Here is a 13,096-nt window from a genome sequence, read left to right on the forward strand (position 1 = left end):
CCAGTACGAATTTATAAAAAAGTGTTTTGACTATCTTGTACAATTTTGACACATGCGCTCATTGGACGTCGCGTAAAAACGTATAGCCAACATTCCGGTTCAGTGTCGTTCCGGTCGCCGTTGTCGTGAACTCGGTGAAGTTAGTGGTGGAATTTTTACGTGTATAACATCAAAAAATGGTAAGTGATGAAAATAAATTGGAGTGTTTTATCGTTTTGTTGTGTTAAATATTATTGGACACAGTGAGAATGTTAGTAATGGCGCAGTTACAAGGTAATATAGCGACGTATGACCGGTGCCGCCATCGGCCATATTATTTTGCACAACCCTCTGCCCAGTTCGCACGCCTTTTCGAAGAAATAGTTGTCACCGTTCAGTGATTTTATGCCACGTGTCGTATTCCACATTGCATTTACACCATGATTGACGTCCCGCGAAGGACATGGCAGTTATGGAATGGATACACGTTTAGTAGAACGGTGTTATATTTCACTAAAGGTTAGCTATCCTTATCGCCTTTTATGACGGCTGGTATGAAGACTTCACTAGCAGGACGATAAATTCGCGTTATCATAAACTTTTGGTTGTGTCGAGGGCAACGAACTCCGGAACGCCGCAACGCCGCGCAGTCGCTTTACAGTTTAGCCTTATATGGGTATAGGCCGGTAGCTTGTCATATAGTTAAAGGCCGCTATCGTACCAGTTTTTTCGTCGAAATATGTTCTAGTTGAGACGAAGGTATATATCTGTAACGTCCATGTACCACATTGAACGGTTGACCTTCGTGGGTGGTGGGTACAGTGACTAGGATGGGCGTAAACGCATAGGCTAAGGGTTATGATCGATCAGTGTCAAGGTTACGTCTTTATCGAACCCTGTACTCGCCTATGGCGATTTCCTTTTATGTATTGATTGTAACTTGTTTTACATGAGTCACTGAGATGAATCACCCAAAAGATTTCGGTGACTCCTGACTCAGTAATATGGTAATGTTGTTCATGGTCTTATCTTGTATAGAAAATGCTAAATACATAAATGAGTTAATACCTGTTCATATAATATGATAGGCTAGTAAGGATTATATTGATTGAAGTGTTTGAGATAATTTGAGTACTCAGAACATGTTAATTGTATATCCTGTTTGTTTTAATGATTACCAAACAGATATGTATTTTATTATTACCATTTATCGTTAAAATACTTGCTAGATTACAGTTATTTAGTACAGTAATGGTGTTGTCTGTAAATGATATTTCATTTTTCTTCAAGCACAACAACCTAAATGTTTAAATTACGATGTCAGATATGGAGAACCATATCTGATCCAATTGACAGACAAATATCTTACATTGTCCAGAACTTAATTTCACTAAAGGATATATTCAAATTTAAGTTATATTTGTACAAATTAAATTCTTCCTAAATCCATTCCTAAACTGTATACTAAATAATTAAACTGAGCTTCATATTGCCCAAATCCACAGAAGGTTTCTTATGGGTATGCTGCATCAGTAATAGTTATAGTTAGCAACTTGTTATATTTACCACTATATTAAATAAATAACTCTATGACCATGACATAATAAAACCACTTAAAAAGTTGCCTATTGGTCTTAAATTTTACATCTCTATACACTCAATTAGGTACTTGGTAATAGATAATTGCCTGTGATGAAAACCTAATATAAGTTCAGTTATGTATTAATAATGATTGACCCTAAAAAATAATGACACATACATATTTTGTATTTGTAACACATATTTTGTAACACCCCAATATGTTATATTTTATATCCTAATTCACTGTATAATGGACTTTTATATATTAGAATTGAAAAATCTATGTTAATCAACTGAAGGCCAAGTTTAATAGATATCTAATAAGATAACACTAAGAACACATATTCTTAATTGTGTGAAATTGTATCAGAAAAGTATATTTAACCTTACCGTTAAAATATGATACATTTTATTATATACTAGCCTTCCGCCTGCGTTTTCAAAGAAAAACCCGCATAGTTCCCGTTCCCATGGGATTTCCGGAATAAAACCGAAATATCCTATGTATTAATCCAAGTTACCCTCTATATCTGTGCTAAATTTAATTGTAATTGGTTCAGTAGTATTTGTGTGAAAGAGTAACAAACACACACATCCTCACAAACTTTCGCATTTATAATATTAGTAGGATAAAATTGAAACAGTAAATTAATCAGCACAAAAACTCAGAACAACCAATTTTTATTTTTTGCTACAATACTAGGATTGTACAGAAGAAATGAAATTTGTAAAACGTGAGAGGTAATTAACTGTCTGAAAACTTTCACAACAGTTAATTGGTGAGCATTTGATATTTTGAAGCTGATACGGTATAATCAAATTATTTATGAAATCATGTAATTTACAGTTTTATCTTTTTCTAATTACAGAAAATGGTAGTTCTGCAAATTTTAATGATGGTATTGACTATTGATTATGCAGATTTAATTTATATCTTTTTGACACATAAAGGTTAGTTCCAATTCTAATTAAAGATGTGTATTATGTATGCTATCATGATCAATAATATATTGATTTTATTGTATGTCATTTTAACCCAAAGCTTAATTTCTAATCCAAATAGAGTTAAGCATGTTTATTAAATAAGGGCAACCCTTTTTGCCCCATCCTTGAACTTGAAACCACCTAAAAGATAATTCATTGTCACTAATCTGAACAAAAACACGAAGGTCACATCAGACATTGTTTATATCAAGTGTCTGATAAGTACACTACATTTTTAGTAAATTTATTTATTTTTATTAAGCGCGCTAGTGTCAACGAACCCGACGTCACATCTCGACGATGGAGGTCGTTGACCCCTGCTTCCTGCACCCTCGGAAGTACCCTGGTGACAAATGTCAGATAGATGACGTGGTGATCGTTTGCATTCGAATTACGTTGCAATTCTATCAATTATGTGTCTATACTGTATACATACTTAATATTCGTCAATAAGTAGATATGAACTTTCTCCAGTCTGAATTGCAGTTCTACAGTTATTATTTTTGATATAGTCCGTTATTTACTTGAGGAATAGCTTAATCTCTGTTAGATGGTAAATTTTACGTTTATTAATTCGTTTCAAACTTTTCTATAAAAAATAAGTTTCATGATTCTCCAAAATATCTACATTTAGCGCTTAGTACAAATCCCCATGTAAAAAACATCGCTTTCAAACGTTCTTAAATTTACGATTTAAGCACCTACTTTAGAGGGGTTTTCATTACGTTACAATTGCAACCCCTCAACAATTTGATTACTCAAAGAAACTCGTGAACATAACCTAACCTAACACATAAATTTTAACGAGATCAGTTCGTTATCTTTCTTCTGCTCGATTAACTTGCTCAGAAGATAAACGTCTTTTCTCTACTCACAAATATAGATCTTGTCCTGCGTTTTATACGTGCAGACTGCAAGACGCAATGCGGGTTTTGAAACCAAGTAAATTACTGTTTTACATGTATCGATTTTTAGATACTGCAAGATACGCCAACCAACCCCTTTAATAAATACATTCAGTGTAATAATACTACAGAATGCGTAAAATTTGCGTATTCAACCATTTATTAAAACACTCCGTTTTCTACCTACGTCCTACACAAATTTCACTTCTAAGTGTGAATTTCCAATAATTAATTAAATGCTGCACAGTCTACAGACACAGTTCTAGTTTGAAATGCAGATTTACCGTTCGGCAAAAATACTTTTAACTTCGTTTAGTTATCAATTCAGATGCACTCTAATCTGCTTCTTATTTTGCTCCTAATTAGTAGTGTCTAGTATTGAGTTATCTACGTGTGAATTCAGTTTAACGTCTGTAATAAACCTTATAAATGAACTTTAAAAATAAATTGATTTAGATAACTTCGTCACAACGTAGGCGGGGGAGTCGTGTACGTCACAATCTAATTTTACTTTTATTACCATTGTGAAGTTTCCGTGAGTCTCATATTGTCCACCATACGTTAATATTTGTCTGTGTGAGACTGATGTTTTAATACCAATTTTCAGTAATTAATGTTACTTAGAAAAAATTTAAACGTAATAAATGAAGTATCTATGCATTTTACTGCAATCTCTGGATACTAAGATCAAGTTCTACAGTAAAAGACTAGGGTCTCGTTAAAATTCCTATGAATACTTGAATCTTCCTGTAGCATTTTATTGACCGTTATACAACCTATCTTATGCTATAATATACTCGTATCATCACATAACACTCCTCAAATTATCTGGAAAGTTACGATAAATATCATATAATTACCTGCCCTTTTAATTCAGGGTAAGCTTAGTATAAGGACATCAAGTATGTAACTTAAAACAGTCAGACTTACAGGATATAAAATATGACTTATTTTCGCGAAAAACAGATGTCTCATCGCAAATAATTTGCTATTGACCTGTAATATTTTCCCTATACCGGAAGTATGTCTATGATTAAAAATGAGTCAGAAATTCAAATTGACATCACGATTCACGTTGAATGCCGATCGTGTGAAACCATACCTTGGCGTGAATATATAATATCATATCAAGGTTAAAGACTAGAATGCGTGTGGTTGCAGTAACGTTAATTATACCTTGGGAAAATCGATATAAATAGCTATAAATTACGTATATTATAAACTTAGATAAACACTTTCTCTGCAGTATCTTTCCGGTGCCGTTAGACATAAGAGCATTATACTAATTAAAATAATAATGTTGGAAACTTGTTTTAATTTAACATGAAGACTTAAAAATAAAACTCTGATTTGATAGTGTGTACAAGTGTACAAGTTTAAAACATTTAGGTGATATTATTTGTATTATCGCAGTGATATTATCACAGGAACTTCACCAGCAAACTATACCTTCATTCGAGATCAAATTTTTAAAAGAAAATATAGGGTCAATATGGGTAATTGAAAACAACTCCACTTACACTTTTAATATCAATTCTAAATAACTCGACTTACAACTGTAAATAATATTTCATTTTATAGATCCAATTCTGGTTTTTCAAACGTTTGGAAATTCATGTGACTGATTATAGAAAAAAAAATCGCCCCTGTTCACAATTACCCACCCTGACTAAAATCCATTATCAAAACATGCTACCAACACGTTATTTGAACCACATAGACGTCAATATTGAAAACCGTTGATTCTCAAATGCAACAAAATTCTTCTCAACTGAAACACGTGCAACTCGGCGACTATAATTAACCAACGGCCAATGTCTCTAGTCTATTTCGAAGCAACGCAGTGGTATGCCATACGTCTCAGTTTTAGAATAATCATTGTTTTGTGAATGAGATTACATTTAGAAAGCTTGCGTGTCATTTGTTCAATTAAATACGACACTTAAAAATGTTGTATCTAGAAGTGTCGATTTGTATGTTAATAATCATGATTAGCTTCTTAGATATTGCCTGTTATCAGCGATTTCTTGGGAATTCTTTACTCAATATTTATGGTGTTTGGGCATTAATAAAGACATACGTTTTGCTTATGTAATAAGATATAAATAATAGAAACTAAATAAATACTAAGTTTCAGTTATTTCTATGTACGAAGAACGGACCTCTAGCAATCCAATACCTATATCAAAATGATTTATTTATCAATTTAATTAAGTCATTATTTTTCATTTGAAACTGATAAAGCATATTTATGAACTATCAGTTACATGAAATAATTAAATTAATTTAGAATCTTACTCTGGTAGAATATTGACCCCATCTCCGTCTAGACTCAGTCGAAAGAGAAAACGAATGATGACTGATAAGCTCGCTTGAAACGCAGCCAATTACCGGTTAAAAACCTAACTGCATTTGCAATCGATACTTTATAAGATGCAATGCAAGTTTTTACTCGACATCTGCAATAAATCAACGTCAGTTCTACGAGTTTGTCCAATCACCATTATAAGAATGTTTATGTAACTTGGCTCTTATCGATTCGATAATAATGTCCTTTGTCTGTAAATGCTACTAATAAAATAAATGTAAAAGTCATGAAGATGTCTGGATCTTTGTGTATCTATCACGACTAAAGTGTAAAATAAATGTAAACTTAGATGTAATGCACGGGCATATTACAGGTATAGCAAGGATAAAAAAATATAGCCTTGTTATGTTTTATCGCTACTAAATGCGACGTACAATTAGTCACATAGCTTATTATATTCGACAGCATCTGTATGGATTAAATTTACGTAACAAATAGTGACTTCAAACTATAAACGATCGTTCTGTAACTCCTCTAAACACCTAACAACACTTCTTTACCACATTAAATTTGCATTGTGAAATAAATAGACCGGGAGATACTGACACAAAATTTCGAGTCATTTGTAACAGGATGGCGGTTCTACAGGGGTCTTAGTACGCAATGACAAAAAGAAAAACGATGGCGTGAACGCTGGTACCGGCGGCTTAGTCGCGTGGGCGTTAGTCGAACTCGTCGGAAAATAGCGAAAGTCAAACGTTTTGTAACAGTATGGCACTTATTTTTCCTGTAAGTTTTAACAAATATAAATACAAAATTTCAAAGATCTAAGTGTTGGAAATCCTCACTTATATAAATTAATAATAAATTAAGTTTTCAAGTATAACAGCACTTTTTCCCCCTACTAGAAGTATGGCAAATATAATAATGGTCACATTTTATCAAATACTCTCCAAAAATCCAAATGCAATACTGGTACAAAAAGTTTGGCGAAATAAAAATTTATTGCAGATTTTCGGCGGTATGGCGACCATTTGGAATCGTCCGAAAAGTATGGCATGGCGATTTTCGTAAATGGCTGCACGACGATAGTTACCTGTGCAAAAGTTAGCCTGGTACAAATGGTTGAATGATTGTTTTATTTAAATCAACACATTCGCGTCGGTATGGCGGGCTGTAAGTCACACCGGAAAAGTATGGCATGACACTACCGCCTACTACTTTTTTATGGGCTATCGGTAAATTCTAAAATTTTTGTGTTACAAATCGTTTGACTTTCGTTATTTTTCCGACGAGTTCGACAAACGCCCACGCGACTAAGACACCGGTACCAGCGTTCACACCATCATTTTTCTTTTTGTCATTGCGTACTAAAACCCCTGTAGAACCGCCATCCTTGTTACAAATGACTCGAAATTTTGTGTCAGTATCTCCCGGTCTAAAACCGTATCACGTTTTGAATTAGGTCGAATCTCCTCATGACCTTTAACGTACGGAACATAAATCGGTTGAGTCATGCAGTATTTATCGTCAAGAGAAAAATGCACTTCAGAGGTCGTGAAATGCGAAAGTTCGTTCAATTGAAAGTCCCCTAAATGTCGTGTGAATATCTCTGAAGGTTATCATCACGAACAGTTATTTCTGTAGTGTTATTTTTAGAATGTATTTAGTAAGTGGTGATTTTGTTTGATCGTACTTGACCTATTTCGATGGTTGAAGGGGATTTTTTTTTAAATTAAATTTATTATGGAGGCAAAATTATATTGTATGAAAGATATTTCGTATTCATTATCAACACCTTGTTAAGGTACACTTTTTAATACAGCATCTAGTAACAAACTATCTAATATCTATAAAAATATTCCTAATTCCGCGTTACATTTAACACTTTTATAAAGAGAGTCGAATTCGTCCATTAGAACTAAAATAACCATCCATTAACAAGCATACATTACAATAGATGAAATGTGCACAAAAATATGCAAAGTGGATTCGATTAATACTTTAGGATCTTTGAGATAAGCTAAACAAAAGTTAAATCGACAACAGATGTGACGTCAACCCTTCGGTTGCCTTCGGGGAAAGTAAAGGGTATAATAAAATTATGTATTATGGGTTGTTATTTAAATTTAATTTATATGCAACCGTTAATAATTTTTCGTTTGTCTCTGTATTTTCAGTATGATAAATATTTAAACTTCAAGATATTTAAGCTTTCGTAAACGAGCCCGTATAAAATAAATCAATGTATGAAATATTAATTTTCATAATTAATTTAGAAAGATTGTCGTCATTAATGAACACGAGTGAATTTTAAACGATCCAGCATTTGCTGGACAAAATACGACCACTTAGTATCTAAAATTACCCGTAAAATGGAACGGCAGCTGCGTTATTATGTCACGCTTTACAATTTACTGGCTCGACTCATGTGTCGATAACGTGTTTTTTGGCCAGTTTATTAATCATATTTGAATTGGATAATGAGCACCGGAAGTCAATAAAAAAAAAACTACATTCTTTCGTGTAACGTTTCGCCATAAAATAGACAACAACAAATAATAAAAAGCTGCTTTTCAAAAGGTCACAATTCCTTAGTCTATGTAGGATGTTAATTATGTTTATAATATTTCTAGTATTTCAACTAAGACAGATTACGCAGTGAATTGAAATGACCGGCAAATTCGTATTATGATCGCAATAACCAGCCATGGTTAATTTTGGTATATGAATTTGCCAGTCAGTTCAATTGACGGCGTAAGCTGACTGGCAATAAGAGGCCATAATAGGGCCCCTGTATGCATCAAAGAATGTGATTGGTGGATATTATACACATCCACAGCAACATTAGCATAGCACATCTCTGGTGAAAAAGCAAGCTTAATTTGCACGTAAAACAATAAATCATACATAAATCTACCCACTAAATATTTTAAATTTTATTCTATACAGTTAAATTTATTCCATTATATTTATGTATTCAACATTTATTTCCAGGCGTCTGGTGTGACAGTGTCGGACGCGTGCAAAACCACGTACGAGGAGATCAAGAAGGACAAGAAGCACCGCTACGTGGTGTTCTTCATTCGCGACGAGAAACAGATCGACGTGGAAACTGTTGGCGGGAGGAACGCTGAGTACGATCAGTTCCTCGAGGACCTGCAGAAGGGCGGCACTGGGGAGTGCAGGTTAATTTTTTTTTTTTTAATATTTCAGGACAATTTTCACACATGGCACGATCTGATCCCATACTAAGCTTTCGCTTGTGTTATGGAAACCAGATGGCTGATAAACATACATATGTATATATAATTTTAAATAAATACTTATATATAGATAATTAACACCCAGACACAGAGCAAACATCTATGTTCATCACACAAATATTTGCCCCGGGTGGGAATCGAACCCGCAACCTCTGGCTTGGAAGGCAGGGCCACTACCAACCAAGCCAACCGGCCAGTCGAGGTTGGTTGTTTTATGTATATGGTGTTTATATTAAAGGGAAAATGTTGTTACTTTTGATTTTGTTGGTAATGAATAAACTTGAAAAAAAAATAATGAATCAATTTGAAAAATTCTTTAACGCATAGCATAAGATGTGCGACTAGTGTAATAAATAAACAATACAAGATGTGTTAATAGGTATGTTTAATCTGAAAAAGTTTGCTTCGAACTTTATTAGGCAAACGCTACTGTATCAATTTGCTAAGCAAGTGTGTTAAACTGTTAAACTTAATTGTTTCAAATCTGCTGGCAGGAATGGTAATTTTCCTGTTGACACTTTGGTAACAAATATTGTATCTCCTCTATTAATTATATTAGTATACTAGCTGCTCCGCGCGGTTTCACCCCCGTGGCTCTACTCCTGTTGGCCGTAGCGTAAAGATATATAGCCTATAACCTTCCTCAATAAATGGGCTATCTAACACCGAAAGAATTTTACAAATCGGACCAGTAGTTCCCGAGATTAGCGCGTTCAAACAAACAAACTCTTCAGCTTTATAATATTAGTATAGATTAAATTCTCGTGTCACAATGTACTTCACCTAATTTTCTTTATAAACATTAAGCTCGCTTAAGCCTGCTCTTCCTAAACTAAAGAAATTTAGTTACATACTACTTTTACTATTTTAGTACACTATATAGGAAGAGTGGGTATTCCTGACACAGGTTTTTGTAAACTTTAGGGCCTATCAATTTTCTGCCTTTGTAAAATTGTGTGTATGATATAAATACATCTCTTTTTCAAACATAACCTAAAGTGTAATGTTAAATATCTTTCCAGATACGGCCTCTTCGACTTCGAGTACACGCACCAATGTCAAGGCACATCGGAGGCGAGCAAGAAACAAAAGCTGTTCCTCATGTCGTGGTGCCCGGACACCGCTAAGGTTAAGAAGAAGATGTTGTACTCTAGGTGGGTTTTTGTTATAATAAAGGGATTTTGCCATCGGTGTGGTGTAAATTTTAGTGATAAGCGATAACTATAGCATGTGGCTATAAGTTGTTGAGTGTAGTTTTTGATGATTAGTTTGATATTTTGGTGAAAAGAAGAGTTTTTTTTTTCATCTATGTTGTTAATTTTCTTAAGCTCGTAATCGCACCTTACTATTTTTGAAAGCCTCAATTATTTTGATTGCGTGGAAAAATGTTGTTTATAAGCGATAAGACCGCCTACATTATAATTGTTTGTTATGCTAATTTTTTTGTGTTCAATTGTCTAAAAATATTTAATGCTTTGTGTAAAGAAAGCCTCTTCTATACATTTACCTTTCTGTAAAAAGTAAAAAAGTTCATATAAAGATACGTTTTATCTGTTAAAATGTTTCTAATAAATGTCATGTATCTTGTCCTCAGCTCCTTTGATGCATTGAAGAAGTCGCTGGTCGGCGTACAAAAGTACATCCAAGCAACTGACCTCTCGGAGGCTTCCCAGGAGGCCGTCGAAGAGAAACTTCGCGCCACCGACCGTCAATAAAATAATAATCAGCATTTATTTAACCTTTACGCTACGACCGACGTGGTGCGCGACGAAATATGCACCATCTGCGCGTTTAATCTGTGACTGACGGAACTGACGTTTTCCACAATTCTTAGCATTTCAATACCGAATTCCATTTTAGAATTCACAATGTCAGATTTTTTTTCATGGTTCACTTTAGTCAAGAACAAACGGACCTTTGTCCGGTTTTGAAAAAAAAAGATAAAAAAAAACAAAAGTGACAGCTGTCAGATGGTGTAAACATTTTGGCGCGTCGACACAGTGATACGCATGGGTTCTTTTATATTTACGTTTGTCCTTTGCTTCTGAATAGAAATGAGCGGTCAACTTAGTCGGCGGTGTTGTACAGATATAGTAAAATGCTATATTAGGATACAGGCCGACTGAATTAGCTAATAAGGGATCGTTTAAGTAATAATTTAAATTATACTAATTATTATATATATTTTTCCTATAAACTAAAGAGTAAGTTAAGCTCAAACTAAATTAAATACAGTGACGCGTGTGCGTTTTAATTTTTTTTATCGAAAACAGGTGACGCCGGTCGGCTTTTTATACTATTTAGATGTAAAAAGGTACGATTTTTATACAATTGCCTAGTTTTGATTTTGAGATAGAACTGGCTAATTGCTTGTAACGGCTCGGACCCAGCGGGCGGTTGAATAAGTATTTTGTAACCAATTTATCCAGAAATACACTCGATATAAGTGAAATTGGTGGTTTTATTTTTTTACATGACTATTTTCCCCATTACCTATTACATATATCTGTAACCTAGTGTCTGTATGAACTGAAGGGCTTTTTTCCATAATGGAAAAAACGTCCCTTACAAAATACAATAATCTATACTAATATTATAATAATCTCCGGAACTACTGGTCCGATTTGAATAATTCTTTCGGTGTTAGATAGCCCATTTATCGAGGAAGGCTATATAATATCATCACACTAAGACCAACAGGAGCGGAGCAATGCGGGTGAAACCGCGGAGCACAGCTAGTAAAATATATAGAGAGAATAAAATATAACAGAATTGCCATAATAATACCCTTTGAAACTGGATTTCATTGAATATCAACCCTATACACTACATATTTTCTCGTAAACAATTGAGTAAAAAGATGCCTAAGTACTATTATTTTATCTCCTAACACAAAATTCCTACTTATAAAAACATCATAATCCTACACCTTATACAAATATTAAAAACGAAGGATGGATGTTTGACTGTCGAAAAAACTTGGATGAAAATAATTTTCAGTACCTAATATTACACATCAGAATAACAACAATACGTGAGCTATAGAAATACTCGATTTTTCCAGCGAGTTATACCCCGCGGCACAGCTACTCATAACATAAAATACGATACAGATATGATGTTTGAGATACGTTCATCGCTCGCATCGATGGAGTCGTACATTTGGTAAAGAAAGACAGATTAAAATATTGAGCTCATAAAATCCTGATAATTAGTACATAACGGCTGCATAATCAACATATAGAGCTGTGCCCTTTTCTCGTATTATCTACAACCATACAACTTATCCTTTATACGTACCTATTTTATCTAAGTGTGAGTCGTTACCCATAACTATTCAAATTTCAAGTGTGTGTACGTGACGTTGCGCTATTTTATCAATTATCACAAAAACCTAAATCAATGGAAGGTCTTTTCATCAATAACAGATCGGTGGTATCTGTGCGATAGGTAAGTACGCAAAATGCTTGTGGCGTGGTGGGGGCAAGCGAGTGGCGAGTAAAAACTAACCATGTTGTAGTATGGACCAATATGTTGTGTTGTAGTAATAGCACAGACTAAGTAATAGCACAGACTAATAATAATATACTACGTATACAAGTACATAATAGTAAACCGGCGAGCAACTGATTCGATTGTAACTGCCAGTAATTCATATGATGCGAGTGTCATCCTCGTAATAATTGTGTACCTCATGGTGTACCTAGATCAGATCGTAAGCCAACTCCAATGCAATCGTATGTCAATTAGACGCAGTACCTATGCGACTCGTACACTAGTGCAGCTTTTTAGCGGCGTCGACAGCAGTTTGCATGGTGTGCCCGAGCGAGGCTAGTCCAGCTACAGTCATGCGAGTATACACTATACAGCCACAAAAGCTGTCTACTACCACTTCAAAATATGCTCGCACTATGTAACCAATACACTATATACACAAGGACTGCTTCCGGTTTTTAACGCTATTATGACTTTTTCGATTAACTGCAACTTGCTGACGCACAACTTATTCAAACATTTTTTCTCATTGTGCCAATATATTTTATTATTGGTCGTAAAATGTGTTAGGTACAGCA

The 13,096-nt window shown here is 34.3% G+C and overlaps 1 protein-coding gene across 1 annotated transcript; it reads left to right on the forward strand.

Moving 5' to 3' along the window:
- Nucleotides 1-20: 20 nt before the first annotated feature.
- tsr (Cofilin/actin-depolymerizing factor homolog tsr) lies at nt 21-11,475 on the forward strand. Its single transcript, XM_089711936.1, has 4 exons — nt 21-179; nt 8,755-8,945; nt 10,046-10,177; nt 10,618-11,475. The coding sequence occupies exons 1-4, from the start codon at nt 177-179 to the stop codon at nt 10,736-10,738; spliced, it is 447 nt and encodes a 148-aa protein (XP_089568062.1). The 5' UTR covers nt 21-176; the 3' UTR covers nt 10,739-11,475.
- The last annotated feature ends 1,621 nt before the right edge of the window (nt 11,476-13,096 follow it).

Source organism: Colias philodice, chromosome 27, assembly GCF_061535455.1.
Source record: "Colias philodice isolate Cphi_HAF_F1 chromosome 27, ilColPhil1 Martin Lab GWU primary, whole genome shotgun sequence".
Classification (NCBI taxonomy): domain Eukaryota; kingdom Metazoa; phylum Arthropoda; class Insecta; order Lepidoptera; family Pieridae; genus Colias; species Colias philodice.

Excerpts from the sequence above, each read along its gene's own strand:
- tsr (XM_089711936.1), top strand. Across the intron at positions 8,946-10,045 it reads GGCGGCACTGGGGAGTGCAG|ATACGGCCTCTTCGACTTCG; the intron begins GTTAATTTTTTT and ends ATATCTTTCCAG. Across the intron at positions 10,178-10,617 it reads AAGAAGATGTTGTACTCTAG|CTCCTTTGATGCATTGAAGA; the intron begins GTGGGTTTTTGT and ends TCTTGTCCTCAG.